General features: G+C 45.5%; 1 protein-coding gene across 7 annotated transcripts in view; it reads right to left on the bottom strand.

The window, feature by feature from the left end:
- The window catches only part of LOC126546001 (dual specificity calcium/calmodulin-dependent 3',5'-cyclic nucleotide phosphodiesterase 1A-like), a 615,937-nt gene that overhangs the window by 35,959 nt on the left and 555,958 nt on the right, over positions 1–24,020 (bottom strand). For 2 of the 7 annotated variants that reach the window (XM_055061558.1, XM_055061556.1), the window contains 7 exons: positions 19,225–19,450; positions 18,456–18,569; positions 17,688–17,897; positions 8,782–8,817; positions 3,726–3,938; positions 2,165–2,231; positions 625–741 (listed from right to left, as the gene is read on the bottom strand). In XM_055061558.1, the coding sequence (XP_054917533.1) occupies positions 625–741; positions 2,165–2,231; positions 3,726–3,938; positions 8,782–8,817; positions 17,688–17,897; positions 18,456–18,569; positions 19,225–19,450 (983 nt within the window). The remainder of the gene's footprint in view (positions 1–624; positions 742–2,164; positions 2,232–3,725; positions 3,939–8,781; positions 8,818–17,687; positions 17,898–18,455; positions 18,570–19,224; positions 19,451–24,020) is intronic. The other 5 variants (XM_050194058.3, XM_055061557.2, XM_055061559.1 and 2 more) reach the window with 5 other exon arrangements.

Genomic DNA, 24,020 nt, shown 5'->3' with positions numbered 1-24,020 from the left:
AAAACAGCTTGGAAAGTGTACCGGCCCCTATGGCGTGACAACCTGTGCAACGATATCACGTTTGCAACGAATTATTTCGTATGCCGCGGTGAAATTTCTGTCTTTTATATGTATTGTGAACGCCTCTACAAGGAAGTCCACTACAACAAATCTGCTCGTACAACGAAGGAATACAGGCGTCCACGATGGCTGATTTGTTACTTGACAACGAACACGTGTAGAGGCGCCGCCACTGCGCTCTGCAGTCGTCACTGAGCTGCGCTGCGCATAGGCAATGCCAGTCGACACCATAACAATGACCGCGCAGGAAAGTCCTGACTTCGCAGTAGCTATGGTGGCTAACGCAGTAGGCGTGGCTAATGTTTAGAAAACGTTCCCCTGTGTGCAAAAAATGATGGATCCCCACTATTGCTTCGAGCCCCATTTTTTTTTCTTTGCCCCAACTTTCGCAAAGCTTTCAGTGAATGCTTCTACTTGATGTTTTTCTGCCACAGGACTAAATAATAGATAACATAGGAAGGGAAACTTCGTCAGCGACTGATGCGCAGTGTCACTTTTTCACGCGGCAGTGCGCAAGTGTTTACATGCTTTTCACAAAAATTCCCCGCATGCTTGAGGACTCACCTTGAACTTGTGGACTATCCCATACCTTCCGAACAACTCATATGTCAGATAGCGCAGGACTTGTCCATTTGCTACCTCGTTCACGTTGAACACATCAAAACACCAGTCGTCTACAGACTGTAGAGAAAGAGAAGGAGGCGATTAACAAAAGTTTGATAAGTCGGCCACACTAATGACGAGAGCAATGCAGTAACAATGTCTCGTAGATAGACCTCAGCTGCGAGAGACGTTTAATACAGGGCGCGGTACTAACTACAGTACTTTAGCTGAACGCTAATATGGACTACATGTGAGGCCCACCAAGATGTACCGCAGTCACAGTGCAGCGGCGTTTTCCCAGTACGGTTCACGATCTCGTGTTCTGCGATAAGAGCGCCATAGACACCACGGCGGGCGGTGTAACACGGAACATTAACGGCTTTAGGTCATATGGTAGTGATGAGCCGTCGCAAACCGAGATTCGCCGAGAAAACTTCGGATATTACCTTTACATTTATATTAATTCAAACCTTGCAGATAGTTTATAACATTGTGGTTGATACTATAGAAAACGAACACCTAAATTTTGAACTTGGTTGTAAACAAGACCCAGAGCAATAAAAAATTTGGAGGACGCTAAAGCTTCGCCTTTAAGTGTGGAACTGGATAGCATTCAAAGGTCCCTGACTGCTTCTCACGCTTCCTTGCAACCGCAGCTTATGTAACCGTAATCTTTACCCGGAAACGCTGGCGGCGAACGCTATACTCGAAGAAGGGCTTTCTTATAAAAACGCGGCCTCTTACGTGGGCTGCGGATGCGCGGAGGCGAGCGCCATCTGGATGGTGTTGCAAGGAACCGCTCTATAAATGTTATAAATGCTGGAAAAGGGGTTTGCGTTTGAGTTTCCGCGTAACAGGATTATGTTTTCTCGTATATTCAAATTACAGTCCGACGTTATCATCTCTGCAGGTTGCGTGCTAGTCGTACTTTACGATTTTTCTGACGCATTTTACTTTGAGAAATTCAATCAATTCAGTAACGTATCTGCGCTACACGGAGGGCCTGCGTGGTTGGGTATGCGTGGTTCGGGATGAATATTTTTTTGCTGATAAGACGGTAGACGCTGGAGGCGGGACGCCGACGCCGGATTTTGTGCGACACGGGGCCCTTAACGCTATCGCGTTAAATATAACGCTTTGCCAAAGTGAACTTTACAGCTCTTTTCGAATTCCGTGAGGTCAGCCGCATCCCTTCATTCGTATGATCTGAAGCGAAGGCGCTAAAACGACGGAGGACAAAGAAGAAACACACACACATACACTTCTTTGTCCTCCGTCGTTTTAGCGCCTTCGCTTCAGATCATGCTTAACCAACACGCCCAACTATCCATCCTAACTTCATTCGTATAATACGCGTACAAACGCAGGAATATGCACAGCAATCCCACAATGTACTGTACACACTTTGTCGTTGAAAATTACTGACTTATCAGAAAGAATAAAAATAAATAACAGATATAATGAACATATTGTAAATCGATTGATAAAGACGTTGACTGACCTTGAGTAAAGCTGCAAGGTGATTAGGAATCTGCAGGAGCGTTGAGCTTGACATCCGTCGGTAAATTCTAAATAAACGAAAATATATGTATATATATAATGATATCTACAAGAACCCATGTCTGTTTTAATTTTGTACAACCTTGCACTTCTGATTTACTAAGGTAATGTTTGTACGGTAGCATTAGCCAGGCGAAAAACTGGACAGTTTGATAGGTGCAATCTCTTAATGGATAATTAACCGGAGAAACAATTATGTACTCACTCAAACATCGACGGCACGGATGCGCTGCATTAATTACAAGCGCGATTACAATAGCGATAAGCACCTCACAAGTGACATGGTTAGCCATTCAAAGAATGGTGGCAATTGTCCGGACAACCAGAGGTTTCCGTGCCAGCCAGTCTAATTCAAATTACCAAACCACTAATATTGGCACAGATTACCGTATTTTCTGTCTGCACCTGGTGTGTAGGCCGCAGGAGCCCATTAGAGCTTCAAATAATATTTTTTTACATAGCCCACGCCAACTGCATAGTCTGAAGGGTTTAACTTCGACTGAAAATAGGTTTTTAGCTTATTTGCAAACAGTATACAGCAGGTAAGCTAAACTTTTATTGTCAACTTTGTAAACACCTGGGTTTATTATCAGACTGTGTATAGCAGTTAATTCTAAAACTTGTCAAAATCACTCTCGTCGGGTCTGTCAGAACAAAATAAGTCAGTCATGTCGAATTCGACGAAACGGCTACTGTACACTTTGATGACATGTTTTCATGGACCTGGCGCATCATGACACACCACTGTTGAATTTCTGGTGACCTACTGCTGATTTAGCGCGGAAAGCATCTTCAGGCGCAGTCAGGCCTTATTTAGTTCAAGAACTTTTACAATAGTATAGTCGGTAGACTATAGTCCAGAAACTACGGTACTCATATGCGGCTTCTAAAGAAAAAGATTGATTGCTTGGTACATCTGCAGCACTTAAAAAAAGTTAATTATAGTAGCAGTGCAGTACCAAACACCTGCACCTTAGTGGTAAGAAGGAAATGCGGAAGAATGAGAAGAAATAGCATGACAGAACAATGGGAAGTTTTTCTTCATTTCGCTGGCCTTTCAGCGCGCTGACCTTAGTAGAACTGTTCACATTTAAGCTGTCTCACACGCAAAAGACAGACGTACGTTGTTAGGCAGGTATACTGTCAAGTATACGCCATTTCTACAAAACGGATATGCTTGGCTATTCGGGCATGCAACGCATACGCGCTGTTAGGACAGAGATGGCGCGTAAACCATTCACATAGTTGAAAACGCTTCCATTCACGTTTCTACGGGTATCCATTTGATCAAGTGGCGCAACCATAGTGTCTCGGAATTAGGGTCGTATCTAATGCATGCACTTACGAAAACTATTTCATGTCTTTCGTCGGGGACTAGACAACAAAGGCGGAACACAAGAGTTGATGTTACATTCCTGCCTGACAGTGCGTTCTAATTCTTGTTCGCGTGGAAGCAGTTTCGCAACGTCCCGGCACAGGGAACAAGAAAAAAAAGTGCTCACTTCTCAACCATAATGCCTGCCCGGATAGCGTTGGCCACAGAACGAAACCGTGGCTTGTCCTCCGACCGCTTCCTCTGCGTTGCCGCTTGACGCGTGAAGGTGGACGCCAACCATTCTCGCACTTCATTGGGCACCGCATCCGGTTGCACTTCTGACAGGTCATCCTCCTCGTCCAGCATCTTCCTGCAGGCCGCCAAGTCGTTTTCAACCACCCTGCGCCCGCACTCAAAGTGACACTATTATGGGGTCGCAGACAAGGACATGGCGCAGACCGCGCTGTGCATGCACTCAGCAGTGTTACGCGATAGCACGTCTCAGCGATGCACTACTTAACACGCCTCCTCGACCAATGCGCGCAAATACACACAAGGACGGGAGGACGAAGGAAGAAACTCTGAAGAAGTGGCGCTTGGAACAGAAAGAGCGCTAATATGATGTAATAAAGTATATACAGAAAGTGGTACCTTCTCAGCAAGTTCAAAGTACGCGTGGTCATCATGCTTCACTGATGAAAGGATGAAAGGTGATAACATACTTTCGAAACCATAGATAAAAACCAGCCTATCTTCCGAACGACCTAATTAATACCGACTATGCCTGAGGTCTGCGTGTGTTTAATTTAGCTACTTGAGTTGTTTTCGAGACAGTTAAATCGCCGTAATGAGAGAAAGGGAAAAAAAAATCCGAAGACACCTAAGCATTTCTTATGAGTTGCGAATGCGAAAGTATAAGTCTCCTTCGAGTTATGAAGTCGCGGGCAAGCGAGCGCGTTGAGACGCTTGGCGTGTTTTGATTTGGCCTTACCGAGGCGCAGTTAGAACGCAGGCGAGAGCTTGCGCGGACAAAGAACGCGCGGATAACACAGGCTTCCTAGAGAGAGAGCGAGGGTGACGTGGCGTCGCGACGATGCCCTCTCCCATCACGCAACAGCTGGCACGCTGTCACGGCAGTAGGTGCCCCCTTTCACCTGCTCGGCTCCGTCGATGCGAGCTCGTGACGTGGCGTCGCAGCCAATGGGATACGAGGGGCGCTTTCGCTCCTACAGATTACATACGCCAGCTTTTTCGCTCAATAGGCTATTTGACGCTTTCACATAAAAAAAAAAGACGGAGATTTCTGTCGCCTCTATTATCTCGTGCGCTGCCGGATTACTGCTTTTCTTTCGCGATGAGCTTGCAATCATGAAATAGCGGTTCGCAATCGTTCCCCTTGCAGTGCATACTAAGATGCTCTGTTATGCAATTTTCGAACAAAAAATCAAATTGGGGGGGTTTTACGTGCCAAAGTCACGATCTGATTCTAAGGCACGCCATAGCAAATGGTTCCCGGATTAATTTTTACCATCAGGGATTCTTTAACGTGCCCCTAAATGTAAATACATGAGCATTTTTTTATTTCGCCTCCTACGAACCCGCGACCTCGGTCTCAGCGGCACACCATAGCCACTAAGCTACTGTGGCGGCTCGCTTTTCGGACATTGTTGCAGCGCTGTTTAAGTTTTCTGCTTGAACAGCGTTCTATCTGTCCAATGTATTGACGGACACCGGACAGAAGGAGCCGGCATATTTTCGCACAGCACCAAGTCACGTCCGTGATTGGCGTGGCAAACATTGTCCGCTTAGCACCCCAGTAACTGGAGTTGCACAGTCGTGACAGTTTCTTAGGTGCTGAAACCAAATTCCTGATATTTACACTGTTCCTGACCTCCCTTAGATGTGAATATAGAACTACATATCTTTCCTCTCTTAACCTCTCTGCCACTGAGGCAGCAGAAAAGTGGCGTACTTGTTTTAAAGACTTCAGCATAACTTCGGCAACAGAGCTAATCATAAAATCGGGAAAACGTGCGCATATATAGCATATGACCCACCTACGCGAGAAAACTGGTTTGTACCTTATGAATACACGATATATTGAAAACATTTAATAGGGCGTGTTTCGCAATTGCTGTTTTAAAGAGCTTGCAATGCTCGAAAGGAAATGGGAACAGCAATTTGTTTCCTCGAGGTTCGTACAACCAGCACATATGGTGAGCTCTGAAGCAGAGGCTGATGCTTAGGAATCGCTTAGTATTTTTTCTGACAGCCCATAGATTATCTTCAGTGGTTGTAGGCATTGTTTAAAAATAGCTTAGCGCGCGTAAAGCATCTTGCTAAAAATTTGCGGGCTAGTTTCCGCATAGACGAGGTTGACATCGATCATCAACATAGCGAAAGATTTTCTTTGCGCTTGTGTTTTGAAAGTGGCATGTAATTTCTTTTCCTCATGCATGCGGAGTACAAGTCACTGGGAATAGGCGCGACGCAGGATCCAATGCCTGTTCCCTGTTGAAAAAAATCCAGTCAAGCAAACGTTGTAAAACGAGTGTAGGTCAAGGAATCCTGCTACAATGACTATCGCCTTGTTATGAAGATCAATGACACCATGCACATCTATGAGCCCTTCAACAGACAACTGGTCGTTCGGGAGAAAACAATACAACTATTTGACATCACGTAAAAATGTCTGAAATGTTCAAGAAAAACTAAATCACCTGATCAGAATTCTTAGTTAAACACTGGTCATCCATGTCCAGTAACCTCTTTTAAAGAAATAGGGCCCCAGATGCTTGCCAGGTATCATGCTCAGATACACCATAGCCATGAATGAGCAGCCGCGCTGATGTTGTTTAGCTGAGGCGGAAATTTCAGGAGCGCATACTTTGATGTTTTCTGTGTGACGAGTTAACAACTTTAGGCTGCGCGACAACGCTCGAGATAATTAGAGGCAGCAGAAATCGTCAAGTTTGATGCATAAACCTGTTAGCGCTCCGTCGACTGAGCTGTCTCGAAAGGAGCTCAACTACTTAATTTGAACGCACGCAGGTCGCACGCATAGGCGACAGCAGGTCGGCCGATAGATAGGCTAGCTTTAAAGCGAAGCTTTCTTAGCCTGTGCGCGCGTAGTTGCGCACGATAAAGCAAACCGAGGTGTCGTTTAGCGATACAGATCTTAATTACGATAGAAGTTAATTGCATGTTGGCAGGTCTCGTTTCCCTAATGATCGTGCTAGTCTGGATACGCATGCTCCTCGCAGAGGGACTTCGATGTCACAATAGTTTGCTGTGTACCCTAGGTGTCTCCGTTTGCCATGCCAAGTGGCACACACCGTGTACGCGCGCGAAGCAAAGCGGATAAATAAAAGCGAAAGAGCGCGGGGCTCAGCTGTCGTGCCCTGAGTGGTCGTCTTCTATCGATCGTGTTCTTCGATCAGGTATGGGGAAACTGCTGGCAGATCGCATCGTGCCGCCAGCACACACTGCACTGCGCCACTTTGCGAACGCAGGTAGACTTGATTTTTTTCCCCCTTCCAAAACGGTTAGAAACGTTTGACTGAGAGATTCAGGAACAGCATAATGCCATGCGCTGCTGAAGTATGCCTTGGTGGCGATTTATGTATGCGGCGCTCAAAAAATGCAGACCATCCGCTCGCGAGTGCGCGCGCACGCACGCACACAAACTCGAGGGTACGTGCGCGAAACGGCACCCTCAAGCTGTACGTGCATGTGCAAATCACGCGCACAACTTCGACGCAGTGCGACGCAGTTTTAAAAGACGCGTGCCTGTCACGGGTCGAGTGAGAGTGGACTTTTTTCACGCAACGCCCTCTCGTTAATACGTATGCTGTTTTTAAATGCTTGATTTAACTTTTTTTTTTTTTAGATAGAAATCTTTAGTGTAAAAAATTAAGCCTGGTGCATTTTTTTTTTGATGGAGGTGACAAGTTTCGATCGAATTAAAAAAAAAGAAAGAGACCAATTTGCCAGCCGATTTAGTACTCAAGAACGACCTGAAACATGACGTGACCATTTCGCGATCATCACACCTTAAACATCCACGGAATATGTGTCGCCCGCACCGTACACATATCTCCATTCTTGCGCCAGTTAGTAAAAGATTAAAAAAACATCAACAAAATAAAGCTCGAAATCGTTCTAGAAACACTGTCTCACGTTAATTGAAGTTCCAATGTTAGGGCAGAAGACTAATTTTGACGGCTTAAATGCTCGCATTATGAGTAAACGATCCCACAAGCCTTTTGTAAATCGAGTTAGCCTAAAAAAATACAAATGAAGCGGACAGTGTCCGAAAAAGATATTGGTAGGGCCAGACATCAGTCCAGCAAAACAGCATGTATTGAACAGACAAAAACGTTCCGGTTCACTGGAGATGACTGATTATTTAGGAACACTTTTTTGTGATATTTCTTTTTTTTAGCATATGATAAACTGCCGGGCTTCGCTATTTTTATCGTCAAATATCAATTGACTTATGGCCTCACAAGCTTGTTTAACGCTGTCTTGAGTAGGACTTGATTTGGGCCTAGTTGGCATGGGCTCATCTTGAAAGAAATGACACAGAAAAAGAGCACACATAGGACTAGAAGGAGGAACTTGCCCTGTTGTTTAGTCTCGTGAGTTGTCCTCTTTTGTGTCATTTATTCCAAAATTACACCGACTTGTTCGCTTTAAGGCGCATGTTTATATATTGAAGACAGTCGTTTAAGTACACGGCGGGGCGTACATTAAACACGTTCCTCGTCTCCGACATTTCTCGCGAAAAAGTATTTAGGATGAAGCTGTTTATTGTACTACGGGAAGAAAAGTTTACGGAACACGGGTGGCTGCGAAAAAAGTTGGTTATTCTCGCATTCATAATCCACAGGCAGGGTTTGAGAAGTGCTGTCCGCTGCTGTGGGTGCCATCAACATGACGCGCTCTTCCATTTCAGGCTGCGAGTACAGGCGCGTAGGATGTTTAGTTTCATTTGCGACGCCCGTGACTCGTAAATTGCTGTTCCCGATAGTACAGGCAACATGAGCAAACGATACAGGTAAACCATGAATGAACACGAAAGCACAAACAGACAGCAATAGAAAAATTTTCTGTTATATTCTATTTACGTGAAGATGACATTACGCACATTGAATACCATTTAGAACAGAGAAACCGCGCGACCGTTTCTGGCTACGGGCGGGACACAACATCTAGAAATTCAATAAATAATATATGCGTACCGAAAAAATGACTGAGCACCTTTGGAAAACGATCCGCTGTAGCGACGAAAAGAAACAAGGCAGTGTAAGCTTTCATCTTGCAAGCAACAGGCAACAGCTGTTAAACATAGGGTAATGCAGGGACCGGGGAAAAAAAAAGAGGTCAACATAAGGCACTGGGCACAACAAGAGGAAACAAGGCACCACTTGACGCTAAACAATGCAAGCACACGTGTCTGTACGAAAGCCTTTGATTAGAGCCCACTCAGAAATTATGTCCAATGTCTACAGCTCGCGGGCAGAAGAGCCGAAGCCTTGGTCATGCATAGAGGACGCTATGTTTCTTCTTTAACGCTAGCAGAAAACACAATTTCTATACGAGCTATATATTAGAAGCTCAATAAATATGAAACTTAAGTTCTTTGTCGCAACACTCGAAGTGCCTAGGCTTAAGAGCTTCGTTAAAATTAACCACGGTAAGTTTAACTTAACACTTACAGGCTTACCCTGAGTGCACAGAGAGACCCTAAGCTGCTTGATGCAAACCATGCACAGCAAACAAGCCACATAAGTATACATATTATGAGATCTGTGCTGGTGCAATAATAAAAAAGAAAAAAAAAAACAAGAACACACACTGATATTCAGAACCTGCACGTGTGCGACATATAGCTAACTATAGGACAAAGGCAGATGCACTCAAGTTACGCACTTCTCTGTAGAAGTTGGAACGATGTGACATCATATCGAGGACCTCAGAGGGACTCAAAGCAGGTGCATGAAAGGATGAAACGTGCAAAGAGTTTTGTGCAATAAAGGATTCCGAGGAAACACAGATCATTGATGGGGAAAGGAAGCGGACGTGTAAAAAATGCAGAGCATTGCACAGCAGACGTAGTGACGCCATCCCCAAGCCGTTGTTCCAGCAATGCATTCATTTTCATGTTTCCGAAGAGCTGTTTCATTACCTCGCTGTTTTTCTCATCGCGATTATCGAAGGGGCAGGGCAGAATGATTTGCTTGGTCTCAAAGCGCACAACCTTCAGCAAACAAATAAATAATATGTTGCTATTCATCTGAGAAGAGCCAGCGGCTGTCTACTCACTACGCTAATACTGATGTTGATAACTCCTCCCACGAAACTGTCAGCGTTGTGCACTAGTAGAATGAAATCTTATTGCCCGGCGTTGAACCTCATCATAAAGAACGGAGTATGATTACATCGAACTCTCTGCTAGGGCTGTTTCCGGTTGTGATGAAATTCTTGCACAATATTCGGCATGGATCTTAATTTAGGATAATATCTTGTTCGTAAGGCCATTCGCTGTGTCTATCACTTATCTTATCTCAGCTTCAACATAAGTATTTCTGTTCGTGAGCTAGCACTATTGCCCGGAACTTGTTTTCTTTTCTTCATTGATCTAGTCCGCCTGAAACTTTCGACAACGAATAAGAATACAGGAGATGAATAAATGCTGAAGAAAGTGACGCGAAAAAGTGAGGGAAAAAAAAGACAGGTGAGTAGCCTGTTGGGTTGGTAAGATAAATGACGAAATTGCGCAGCAGTGAAACCCCGGTAATTTTCAAAGTCCAAACAGAAGGAGCCACATGCGCTTGCATGGCAAGACGTTTATTCTATGGTGGATGCTAATACTGTTGCATCTGTTAATTGTGCTCATAGAATATCTTCGTTTACAGAAGGGCAAATTGGAGAAAAGAATGGGATTACCATCTGCCACGAGATTACTTCAAAGCAAGGTACAGCTGCGACGACCTTAGTATGCTTCAACGATCAAAGGGTTCAGCAGCGTACAATGGTGCGGCCTTTGTCTAAACTGCAATTTTACACCTCATAACTGAGATTTCACATTATATTGTGCTATATCACAATTAATCGACAGTGGGTGAGCAAGGAAAGCCTCAGACTGGTGCCAACGTTATACAATATACAATTACAACTTACGATTCTCTTCACTATCAACATTTATCTTCATCACAACGATACAGTGAATTCTCTTTTACACACGCATTTACACGTTATGCCTGTAAACGCTGCGCGAAACCAGATTAGTGTGAAGCAGTCGAAACTGAAGCTTCGCTATTTTGGCAAATTTTGCGATTTGAAGCCTGTTGTGACGGCGTTATCAATTTTTACAGCGCGGCAAGGTATCCATGTTCATTGATGTTACTATAGAGCGGCGCGCTAAGTGTTGTGTTTTCATGCGCTGACGTGTAAATTTATGCTGCAAGGTGAGTGTGGTAGTGCATAACTCTCCACAAGGCCTTTCGCAAGGCGGTCAGGACGACGCTGCCTGTAGCTTGTTTTCTCGCACACGATTTACGCGCAGCGCACGTTTGTGGAGGCTGTCTTCGAGAAAACCTACGCGAACGGCGAATATGTACTATTCATAATAAAGAGACTAACTAACGTGGTGAGCAAGTGACCAGGTGCCTAAAGTTATAAGTAAGAAGTTGCCGACGTCACAAAAATAACGACCCTTGAAAAACTGGGTCCGCATTAACAAAGCAGCTCGTTCAGCAGCTACTACTACAAATAGTCCAGTACAGACTTCTACCATAATGCTAAAATAGGAGAGAAACCGCAGTATAAATTAATCAAGGCCGGCTTTTAATTCACAAGCTTAAATTATGACAGAGCAACGAAATTTTCGATTTCGAATTTTGAAATCTTTACTTAGGATTCTTATGCCTTGAACTTTTAGTTGCAGTTGTCCGTGCTTCATTTGTAGTGCTTTTTTTTTTAATGAATTCAGACTTCTCGCAGTATCTTGGGCTGGGAAGAAACTAATGCTCACAGTGCTGTGGCTGGTCTTGGCCTGTATTCACAAAGCTATTCTTATTCTAGAGTAACTCGTAGGAACAGGCACCGGCCAACCGCGACAGCTATAGCACATATAAAAATTTAATTCAGGAGTTTCACGTGCCAAAACCACGATATAACCACGAGGAACGCCGCAGTGGGAGGCTCCGGATTAATTTCAACCACCAGAAATACTTTAACGTGCACTCAATGCATGGTGCACGGTGGTTTTTGCATTTCGCGTCCATCTAAACGCGGCCGCTGCGGTCGGGATTTGGTCCCGCGCCCTCGGACTTAGCAGCGCGACAGCTGACATTTAAACTAGCAAACGCGGTTCGCCAATAACAAATGTTTCTTAGGTTCGCAAACCTTTGTGGTTTGGGCCTCTGAGTTCTTCCTAATTGTTGACAAATGTAACTGACAAGCTCGCGAAGATGGAAGTTCTGAAACAGCTTCGTCCACACACAAAAAGTGTTAGCGGCACCTTACGCCTCAGCTCCAAAGACTTGACGACGACGCGCTTCGTCAACTCCTGACATTCGATCTAGAGCTCGCTCATGGAGGCGGGTTCTCGAGCATGTTTATTTTCTTTCGTTTTCCCCGCTCCATCGTAGCATTCTGTAGGTTTCAACATCCAATAATAACGGTGTTAGAGATCAGGCTAGGTGGTATTCCATGATGTAATTTCGTAGGGCGGAAACAAATGACCAGACAGACGGGAAAGGACATACACAAGTGCGACACTACATAGCGCTTATGTATGTCATTTCCCTTCTGTCTCGTCCTTTGTTTCGGCGCTGCGACATTATAACATCTAATAATAATGATGCAATGCTGGAATGATGGCGGCAGCGCCAGCACAGGCAGGTCCAAGGTGCTTAGGTTAACAGGAGTGTAGGAACAATAAAATAAGAACTGCTCCAGATAAGCAGTCGGGGTGAGGGATGGAAGGAAGACACCGATCGATGCCACGTTGACGATCACCACTGTGTTCCGCAGCCTACAGAATCTAGTCCACAGCAGTAATAAAACCACAGAACATCTAGAACTGGAACATAAATGAAGAAACCGCGATGCCGCACCTGCCTTTATAATTTATTCTTTTTTTCCCCTAATGTGTCAGTGGGAGGGGTTTGCGTTAATTTTTTTACAATGGATCTGTCACATGGTTTTTGGGGTGAAGTGACATATATATGTGCACCATTTGCTCTCAGTCGCCGTATTCTATACTGTGTGGCGAAATGTCCGATAAATGTTAGTACGGTCAGCGTTCATGGTATTTCAATGAAGCACTGAAATTGCAGCCAGTGACCATTCCGTGGAACAAAACGTCTCGGAGTCCATACGAGCTCCCAGTTCACATGATGCAGGCAAAAGTCCGTCGTCAATTACGCAACAATCGCTGGCACAGTGGGCGCGAGTGTTTAGGTTCTTTTTCATGCCAGTAGTTAGTACCGGGTGCCGAGCAAACTACTGGTGATTTCATAAGAAGTCTTGTCGTTAGGTTTGACTACCCGACAGTAGTGCCTGTGAACATGTTCGATCAGTGCAATGGACACACTTAAACAATTCCTGCGGTCTGCGTAGACCAGCTGAACAAAACGTGTCTCAAACAAAATTACTTGAAAACTATCGTTTCATTCACTAACGGGACATGTAACGCGCCGACATGGTATAAGACCAAACGGGACCTTTTAGTCAGCACTTCATACAAGCCTATTGTTGGCACCAAATGATAAAAGAGGCACCGCACAACTTCACATGTGTTATTTTTGGTTACACTCACCGGAAGGGGCACAACGCCTGTAGGCAGGCGTTGTGCCCCTTCCGGTGGCAGTTGCCAGCCTGCTCCTCGCTTTCCTTTTCCTGTTAATTGTATATATGTGTTCAAAACAAATAATAATAATAATAATTGTTTTCTCTAAGTGCAACAAAAGAGCGACGCAAAGCAACATGAGTGCTATGATGAAACCATCCCGGCATTCATTATGCCCCACAACGCCGATTATAATTAGTTTTTTGTTGCCTTGCGACACGTCCTGTAACTAAGCAGGGACAGAACCTATCCTTCGTGTGGGACTTAGCCTGTCCCGATTCAAGCAACTACAGAAAGCGTCCCCCACTCCGGTGCAATGAAGTGTTATGACAACGAGATCAGTATGCATATGCTCCATCAACATCAGCCTATATGTGTGCAAATATGGAGCATATGCTCCACATTTGCAGGCACATTTTACATCAGGGCAAGTGTCGTCTGATGTCTCACTGATGCTGTTTAAGCCATGCGGTGAACCTTCTCGCTTCGCTGATGTAAACTTGATGGCTTGGAGCTAGTCCGTCGATAGGGCAAAAAAATAAATGAAAGAAAGATGCCGTGAATGTGCTCACCGTCACTGCTTCATCACTTGGATAACGACTAAGGGGAGACTTTAGTCTGCTTCATGTGAACGTGGAATACCTGCATGACAAAATGCCCCTTACATTCGGAGAATCGGTCCATGACTGTAATTTTATCTATTACGCTCATCTTCTGATGCGGTGTATGGTCCCTATCCGATTCACATTGCGTCTTCTTTGCCTTGGCCCTTTTGGGTGCAGTAAGAGAGATGCACTCGCGGCCTGGTCGAAATTTTGGACGTCTCTTCTCAACGACAAGAGGCAGGACGTGCCTTAGGAATCCCGAACGAGACGGGAACACGAAAGTAGCACTTATACCAATCGTATTTTTTTTTTCATTTGACTAACTCACAAATGTAGGCTTCACGTATAAGTATCTGAAAGCAGTATCTGTATCACAGCCCTTGATTTACAACCATTCAGAATCGCAAAACGTTTCTTTGGTATATCGTGAAGTTGCTTCGTAAGTGACGCGATCACTATCTGTGACTCAGCGATGTGCTATACTGTGTACTATGAAGACTTTTAATTTACTGTGGACAACTTTGTATCCAATGTCCCTCAAAAATATTATATTAACTGAAAGTGGTCGTTTATTTCCTTCTGTACATGATAGTAAATAAAGTAAGGCCAATTTAACCGACAGAGAAAATACGAATAACTGCTATTTTCGTTCGGAAGGTTTATAATTTTTCGACAAAGTGATAAGTTTAAGTGTCCCCTTTACACATGTGACAAGTCCAATAGTGTTAGTAACATTTTTAATTTAGAGGAACAAAGGTTTTAATGGGATTGCGAACAATAAAGCAGCCATGGCTGGCAAAGCAGGAGCATTTCATGCATGCTAAGAGAATCTTTTCGTTGTAATTTCACGTCATATACGTGTTCAGTAAACTAAAGCAGCAGCAGCGCCAAGGTGCTTTCTGAGTAGCGCGCGATAACTTTGTGTTACGTAAACAAGCAAACATGTAGAGCGAGATGTTGGAATTTTGCCGGACACTACAGCGTAAAAGATTAACCACTTCCTAGCCAATATTGTCGCTACTTTTATTCCAAGGGATTTAATGTCCCAATACAACTCAACGGCCATGAAAGACGCCGCCGTGGAACGCTCCCCGAGTAATTTCGGCAAACTGGGGTTCTATGACGTGCACCGAAAGGACGGTAATTTGTCACGATCTTCTCCTGACTGTTAGAAAGAGTGCCCGGGCACATGACTGAAAGCAAACAATAAAAGTGTCCTGGATTTATTGCAAAGAGCTTGCCCGCTAACCTACGCAGCTGTGTGAACGCAAATGTAGGAGCGAACACAGTGAAAACTAAGTTGCACGATAAAATAAAATCTGCCTCATTACGTATGCTCAATTAAAACGTATGACCGGACAAACAAGAGCGCCTAGAGACACGATTAATTTAAAAACGAACACCTGGAAAAGTTAATTAACCTTCCTTGATAAATCGACGGTGCAGTTTTCTTCTTTCATTATCATATTTCAAGCTTAAACACCTTGACGAAAAGATTTTCCGGCATGGCATGAATAGCAAGCAGACCACTCCTTCAAGCTTGTGCAAGGTGTTTGTTTAGATGCGCCAACATAAAACACATAACTACGAGATCGAGTCACGCCACGTTATTTAATTTTTTTTTTACATGATATGGTGGACGGTAAATACAAAAAAAAAGGAGGGACATGCAAATTACTCCACATCATACCACAAGTTCACAGTGTTCCGATTGCTCGATGTAGGTTACACAATTTCGGAATAACAAAAACGAGATTCCAGTTTGGCCTGTTTCCATAATGTGGTCAAGTTAAAAGGAACGGCCTGCGTGATACAGGTGCATCTAAGAACTCTCTTCGTTTCTTGTTTGCATGGATGTAAGTATGTTGGCAATGTGTATGGTGTCGGAGACTTGACACGCATTCTAAAACTCAGAAAGGAAGAGTGGGAACGGAGAGTTGATTCTGGTCGGGACCATTGAGTTTTAAATTCTATGCTGCAGCACAGTGCCACTACAAACACCCAGCCATAGAAGCCGGAGCAGAACATTCTGGTGTTCTAGACGATTGGAATCCTTCCGACTACACGGCTATCTGTGGCCTTTTGTAAATGTTATTGAGCTTTAGCTTCCACAGCGTTTCTGTCCTTCACTATTGTGCTACAGCAGCAATACTTCTTTATAAAATGCAATGGAATGCTTAAAAATAGCCAATGGTACTCCAGATGCAGGTGGCAGAAGCTGTGCTCTGATACCACGCGAAAAGCGACCGCCATGGCGCAAAAACTTAAAAGAGTGGTGTTGGCTGATGCAAGGCAAAATCAAAAGCCTGCACAAGAACATTCATGACAGACATACACACAACATGCATGCACGTACCTTACACAAACACACTCGAACGACACCTCATGTTCACAGACCTGTCGCATGCTGGCAGGCATCTTTCAGTGAAGTCCCAAACCAAGTAGCTCCCTGTTTAGCCAGTTTTAAGATGCACGTTAAAAGCGTTTTTTCTTTCTTTTTGCTAAATGTAATATACACTGACCTATGTGGCCAGAATCCAGCGCTCAGAACCCAGCATACTGATTAACTTAGTTTATAGCGCCTCTTGGTTTGGGCACACAGCACATCACAAAGAATGAAAGAGTTGCTGCACTGACCATGAACAACTATTGACAAGATATGCTGTTAAAAGAACAGAAATACAGAAAGAAAAAGGCACACGCAAGACGCACTGTAAGCAACTTAGAATGAAAATGTAAATAGCACAGATAAAGCAGCCAGCTATTCGTATGCAGCGGTTAAAAACACTTTTTAGTTCCTTTGTTTTAAATGCTTGAGATATCATGGTGTGTGCATGAGCCGTAAGAGCACAAGCATGCGTGGGTCGTAGCGTAATTTCCTTTCAGCGGTATTTACGAAAGGCAAATCATCCGGCAATGGCATTAGATTTACCTCCTTAAACCAGAATCTTAAATTATTTCGTCACGCATAATTGCAGCTAATTCAGCCTGCTAACTATATAGGGGGAATATATATTGTTTAAGTAAAAAAAAAAAAAAAAGAAATTGGTCGTGTACACTGCGCGGAAATCAATTCGCCAAGCGCAAAAGATTCGAAGCGTGATAACGAAGCATGATAACGGCGGGCAAGTTGTTTTTACCAAAGCAGTCTCAAACATTTTACGATTAGACATGTATAGTATAACGAATCAGAAAAAAAAAGAAAGTGGTCAAAAATCGAGTCTACAACTCTCGACACACCATAATATCTCATGTTTACTTGTGTTTAGTAAATAGTTAGTACAACGGTTTAGGACTTCGCTCGTGGCAGAGGCGAAAGAGGCGATGAAGAAAAAAACGTTCGGATACGAACGGGCAGGCACGTCCAGTTTGTAACTTTTTTGTTCGCGGCGCATTTAACTCTTCTTTCTCCTTGTTACGTCTTTCTGCAGAATTTTTGTGAATTTTTCACAGAGCCTGCAAACATTCCAACTTGGGATGGATCGAAACATAGTTCAAACTGGCCAGTGACAGGTCGGTGAAGTTGACCGGAGTCGACCGGAGTTCTGCAGTCGACCACTTTGGCCAATGCCACACGCGAGCCGAGAGAAGGGCTGCCAGAGGGTCAGCACATTCCGCTTTAGCGGGGGGGGGGGGGCGTGGGTTGGTTGGAGGGAGGGCAGTGGGGCTGCACGTCAAGTTTAACCTGTTGAACTTTGAGTTGGCGTTTATGAGGGCCCTTCGCCGCTGTTCAACCCCCGGCTGCCGCGGGACGCTGTCTGCCGGGAGAACATCGGTGGCAGGAATTTTCTTCTCGTTGGGACACACTGACAAAGACGTCGCCACCCCGGATGGTGGTAACGGCGTTTCGAGAAGCGAAGAAGGTGGTGGCTGGGGTGGAATCGGCGTCTGCCTCCTGGGGAGCGAAACACATAGCAGAAAGAGAAGGGGATAGAGAGAAGACAAGGAAAGAAGAGAACCGGCCACCCATGCACCTCAGCGCATACCTACACAGAGAGCGGCTCAGAAAACACGCCAGAATTCAGACTGCGGAGAGTAGGCGCCGCGCACACGCAGACGGAGACAACGAAACAATGCAAAGAAACCAAGAAACAAAAACTGCTGTGCAAGTGAAGCCCGGTCACAAATGCAATGCATTACTGGCGTTGCGATTGCCATGCGCTAAGCATGTTAGATCACGTTACTTATATGAAGCACAACTGGCCAGCGATTTAATGTGTCTCAGCCATTAACAAGCAAGCTGAATTGTTTAAGATGTTATACTTTAACACGTACATAACCGCTGTTCCACGATGATTTGACAGAGCGCACAAAATAAAGTAAGGCCTGTTCTTTATAAGCGAAATGTTAAAGATATGTACAGCCAGAATAAAACGAGAAGTATTGAAAATCAAACGAACAAGGGCATCCAAAATTCGATTGAGCCGCCGGTCCGGTGATGCCCAGTGCTTACCTTGTTTCATCTTGGCAAACGGCTTCAAGGACGCAGGCTGCGTATTGAAGTGTTTTTTGAAGCATATCTAAAGGAACGTCGCCGTGTTGGAGGTGCGTCGACAGGTCTCGCAACCTAATAGATTAGGGAAGAAGAACACGAAGAAATCAATTGCCGGACTCAGGCAAAGCGCTGATTGAAAATGCCTTTTAAACTACTCGCCACTCCCCCCCCCTCCCCCCTTTTCTTTTTGATCAAGACACCATAATTGCACATGCAAATGCGCAACAATAAAGGAGATGCCGCTTTAACTATGTTACAGGCTGCAAAAAAAGCGGTTTCCAGTGAACGAAAACAATTGACACTTGCTCAGAATCTGTTACAATGGTATACCAGGACTCGCTTCAGACTACCGAGAGCTCTTACGGATATATTATTTGCCTAGAAATTTAATGTGCGCTTGACCAAAACAAGTGCAGCAATGTGAAATCTTACCGACTAACACGGTTGCGTTTCTTTGGCGCCGGATTTTCTTTTTTTCCCCGTGGAGGAATGATTAACTTCCCAGTGTCATTAAAAAGAAATCTGATCTGTCGTCGTTGTCGACGAGAAAGTTTTCCGATTCCTACGCACGAACAAATGACGATCGGGTGATCCGCGGTACATGCGATTAATCCTATAGTGGACAGCGCCACGGCGTTAAGTAACTGCTCCCACGCGCCAGACGCACTGTCGCCGCCACGCGATGAGGATGGATCGCTCCGCGCGTGCGTCTGTAGTGGGTGCCGACCTGTTTGCGGCTTTGTCGCAGGCCTCCAGCGTGTCGACAGGCGGCAGCGGCCGGGCGTCGCCCAGTGCTCCGTGGCTCTTGCCGTTGCGGCGCTCGCCGGCGGCCGCCTCCGTCTCGGCATCGTCCTCGTTTTGGCGGCCGCTCTCGTCGCACTGCTCGCCAGCCTTCTCGCGCACAACCGTGGCCACGCGGGGCTGGAAGCGACGCACCACCACCGTGCCCGGCTCTGCAATGGAACGGTTCGCACGTGCAAGCACGTTGGTAAGATCTCGATGAGGGCTAGCTGGTTCACATTTAGAACTGAGGTTAAACAGCGCGAATAGGACACGAGGAAACAAGTACCACAGAACAGCGCTGACTGCCAACTGGAATATTACTTGAAATTGTGGTATTTATTTCCTCGTGTCCTTGTTTTATTCATTTAACCTCACTTCTATACATACACGGGGCGATGCGACGTGTGTCGTGTCGTCCATATTACCGAGGGGAGCAGACCCAGAAAAACCGGACTCGGCGACAGTGCCGCGCAACTCCGCACGCGCGCACCTGGTTACGAATACACCAGAGTCGAGTTCCGTGTCGGCTCTCTCTATTATCCTATAGATATTCATGTGCGTCACAGCAACGTAAACGGGCAATAAAATGGCAACCACGTGAAACGTATCTCAGAAGTAACTTCGGCGTCAGCGCGTTCGTTCACGGTTCGTGATGACCGTGATGCAATGCAGGGTCAATTATGTTCAGCGTAATTACCGATAAAGGCAGGAACCGCCTTTCATTTGGCCGCGGTGAAAGCGTGAATACCGTGCAGCGCGAAATGAACGCCCCGACGCCGGCCGGGCGACTCCGAGCCAAAGCTATGTATACTTTGTATACCTACATAGCTTTGTATGCTATGTATACTTGCCGATTGATGAGGTAGGAACGCACATCGCATGGACGCGCCAGACGGGGCTAAGTCAGGCAGAAGAGAACTCGTCTTTGGCGATTTTATGTAACCGGCATCGAGGGCAGAAAGGGACTGTCCTCGATGGGAAGCCGGTGTATTTCTGTCTATGGGACATGCGACTCAAGGCAATGCTACCGTTGCACGAGACAATGACAATGTGCTACGACTGTCAATAATTTAAATTAATTCTGGCGTTTTACGTGCAAAAACCAAGATATGATTATGAGGCACGCCGCAGTGTGGCACTCCGGATTAATTTTAACAACCTGGGATTCTTCAACGTCCACGCAATGTACGGTACACGGGCGTTATTGCATTTCGTCCCCATCGAAATGCGGCCGCCGTGGTCGGGATTTGATTCCACGACCTCCTGCTTAGCAGCGCAACGCCAAAGCCACTAAGCGACCACGACGGGTTACGACTGTCACCAATATTTTTACTCGGAATTTCGGGAAGTGGTACCGTCCGAGAAGAGGCAGGGCCGGCTACCTCGAGAGGAAGGGCGCATGGGCTTTCGTTCGAAATATGAGCCGTTTCCGCGCCGGGGAGTGGTTTGATATACTTTACACATAAGAGTGTTCGCGCGTGTTCTACGCACTGCGCTGGAGCCTGAAGTTCAGAGCGACAGCCTACTTATTGCGCATTTAGTTACTTACATATATACGTAGATAGGTGTGTCACCTCTCCTTTTTTTTTTTTTTTTTGCCTGCTAGTGTGCAAGCTGTTGTGTGTTGACTGGAAGCTATGCTGATTTGTATAGAATAGCTGTATTCTATGGCTGTTCGTGTTTGTTTTGTCATGTGATGTAGAAATCACCGTGCCATGTGACTACTAAGAAAAATGAAAAAAGTCGCAGTTTCGCCCGAAAGCTTGCGAAGCATTGATGACTATAGAAAAGTATTAGACTACTATATACACGAAGTCAGCTTCATGGTTTTGTCGGCCGTATAAATTACAATACATAATCGCTTACTAATTAAATTAACAAGCACGGTGTCACGCGCGCACATGCAAACGTGAACAGATTTCACTCTATGACGACGGACACTCGCTGTCACAACGCTGGCGTGATGAAGAGCGCAGCTAGAGAGAAGGGAACGCTTCTGCTGCCTTTCGCTTCAATGCTTCTCCGAAACTTGAGACTGGTCATCTAGCACTACGCATGCGCAAAGACATCGCACATGGAGCCGCCAGCCATCTCTGGTCGCCCTGACCTTTAAACCCGCCGGAGGTTACCTCCAATATAGGGCGCGGGCTGCAGACGGCCGGGCTAGAGAAGGAGACGGGGACTCACGTGCCCCCCTCCTCCTCCGCCTTGTGCGAGCTTTATCAATGGACCTTCAAAATTGGACGGAGATCCAGCCGCCATCCTTCTCGGCTCATCAGCGCACGCTTACCCTCGCACTCGCAGCATACGGCGCGAGGGCCGCCAGAGGATCTTAACGCGTTTGATCTTTATATAAGGAACTTCACGGCAACGTCGATGACTCACCTAGAGTGTTCATATATCACAATAAAGGATATTCGCGAATAATAACAAGCAGTCTCATATCATATATACTCACCCATCTTTCGATCTTGCAGAAACGTTTAGTTTTTAGACGTGGGTTGTCTTGAGGAAAAATTACGGCCGATTAAACGCACTTGTTGGAGTCAACGTTAAGCGAAGCTTACAAAATTGCCTTGGTTGAACGTCATAGCACGGTTTTGCTTGCTTTGGGAAAGGACACAGACGCTGCTCGGCGCGGCAGCAGCAGCGAGCGAATTGATCTTCATGCTGCGTCTCGCTTCAACTCCAACTAAGCGCCGAAAGCACAGCGCATACGAAGCCACCAGCACTCGGCGCACTTTGTCCAGATCGCAGATCGCTTTCAAGATACGGGCACCCACGCGGCGTACACAGCAGCCGCCGTAGTGGCAGGCTAAGTCCCAGTTTGACCTTGGCTGAGCTTGAAGGTCAGATTTACGGAACCAGGCGTCTTCTGGGTTTGTGCCTGGAGCAGCAGAGCTATCGCTCTGAAAGTTCATTGAAACTTTTGAATTAAATGCTATGAAAAGGGACACGTCATGCGTGCCGTGTTATTTTATTTCCAAGTACGCATAAGGAACTCATCACGTTCTTCTACCATCGCAAAAGTTTTGCGCTCTTTGGCATCGCGGTGACGCGCATGTACCTAACTGTTCCGGTTCTGCACCGCATTTTGCAGCATAGCGAACGCATGCCTGCCCGCGAGGATGGCGAGACACGGATACCCCCCTCCCTAAACGCGACCCACGTGGCCCACGCGACGGCGGATTACACTGACTCCGGGATCCACCCAGTTTCGATTACAGCTCCACCATCTCTGGCCGGGATGGACCCATGTTTCTCGGCAAGAAAGTGACAGAGCAGACGCGACAAATTCCAGGTAGAAAATGAAAGCTTGGTTTGAATAAAGCAATTATGTGCTTAAAGATATATATGTGCCACAGTAAGAATATTTTGGCAACATTTGTTGTCTCACTGCGTAATTCCATAAAGGTCAAGTGCGGTCACCGGCACAATGGCGGTAGGACACATGGCACACATGACTTTATAAGCCGATTCCTTATACCGAATGTTTCAGCGAACACTTTCAAAAATTTTTTTTAAATATTGCCTGTGGCAGATAGCAGAATCCTGGTTCATGAGGTGGCCTACTCGAAGAGGCGGACACTCCTTGCACAAAAAATTGAGGTGCACAATCGACCAATTACCAGAAATTCACTAATTAAGCTTTTAACTAGTTACCTTATGACACATATTGCAATTTACAAATACTAGCCGGGGAATCCGCGAGGCGGATCCACTTGGAACAAATTCTCAGGGTGACACCAGTTTCGAGATATTTATTCCCGAACTTTGCGGAGAAACGCATCGTCGTTCCAGTTACTTTTGTTCTTCAATGAATAAAACGAGTTCTTGTTAAGAAACTAAGTGGAACAAAAGTGCATAATTACCGCAAGTGTAACGGCGCATATCTTGTAAAAATAGATGGAACCTTGCCATATACAGCTTCGCTGTAAAATGATACATTGATCCGCGAGGTATAGCGTCAGGAGTGGTACCGATATCTGGCTTTCGAAAAAAATAAATAAATACAGACAGAAAGAAAGAAAGGAATGAATAAAAAGAGAAGAATGAGATGAGAGATAGGAAAGGTCTTCTCAAGTATAATCATACTGCAAAAAAAAAAAAAAACGATTGATGATTTAGTTGAATTTTTCTTTTTGTCTTACGTTATATCACTCTTAAAAAAATAAATTAAGGCCAATGTATAATGCACGTTCTAAATAAATATAAGACCAACGATGACACGTTCTTGTGAATTCGTTTTGTTGCAACATAGCCGTTTGCAGGTTACACTGAAGTTCATGTTCATGGCTGGGTGGAGCCTATACGCAGGCCGGGCCCATGTGGCACGTGCTGTCAAGATCGCCTCCCGTCGCCGGCGACCCTGGCACTGGCTGGGCTCCGAATGCGCACGGCAAAGCAGCAAACCTTATGTGACGTGCACCCTAGTGGCATGGGCCAACCATTGACGACAAAGAACTGCAGCTTCGCCATTGCGGACTCTTTATCGGCCGCTGCTATCCCGTATATGGACGGTATATTAAGCTGTGGTTATGTGGAGCAAAGCGCGTCATCCTCCGTCGTACCTAGAAATAAACGCACGTTAAAAGCAAGAGTCCCCGACAGAAAGACCCCATATCTATCTCTGGGGACTTTCTGGCATTCCCTCGACCCATCTATGCAACTGCGGCTGTTACCTGGGCTTCCGCGAAATGAGGAAACAATGCTGTGCCCCTTACGCTTGGGCGTTGCATT

Source organism: Dermacentor andersoni, chromosome 1, assembly GCF_023375885.2.
Source record: "Dermacentor andersoni chromosome 1, qqDerAnde1_hic_scaffold, whole genome shotgun sequence".
Taxonomy (NCBI): domain Eukaryota; kingdom Metazoa; phylum Arthropoda; class Arachnida; order Ixodida; family Ixodidae; genus Dermacentor; species Dermacentor andersoni.
Note: the sequence above shows the minus strand (reverse complement) of the source record. Positions and strands in the feature narration are given on the sequence as shown.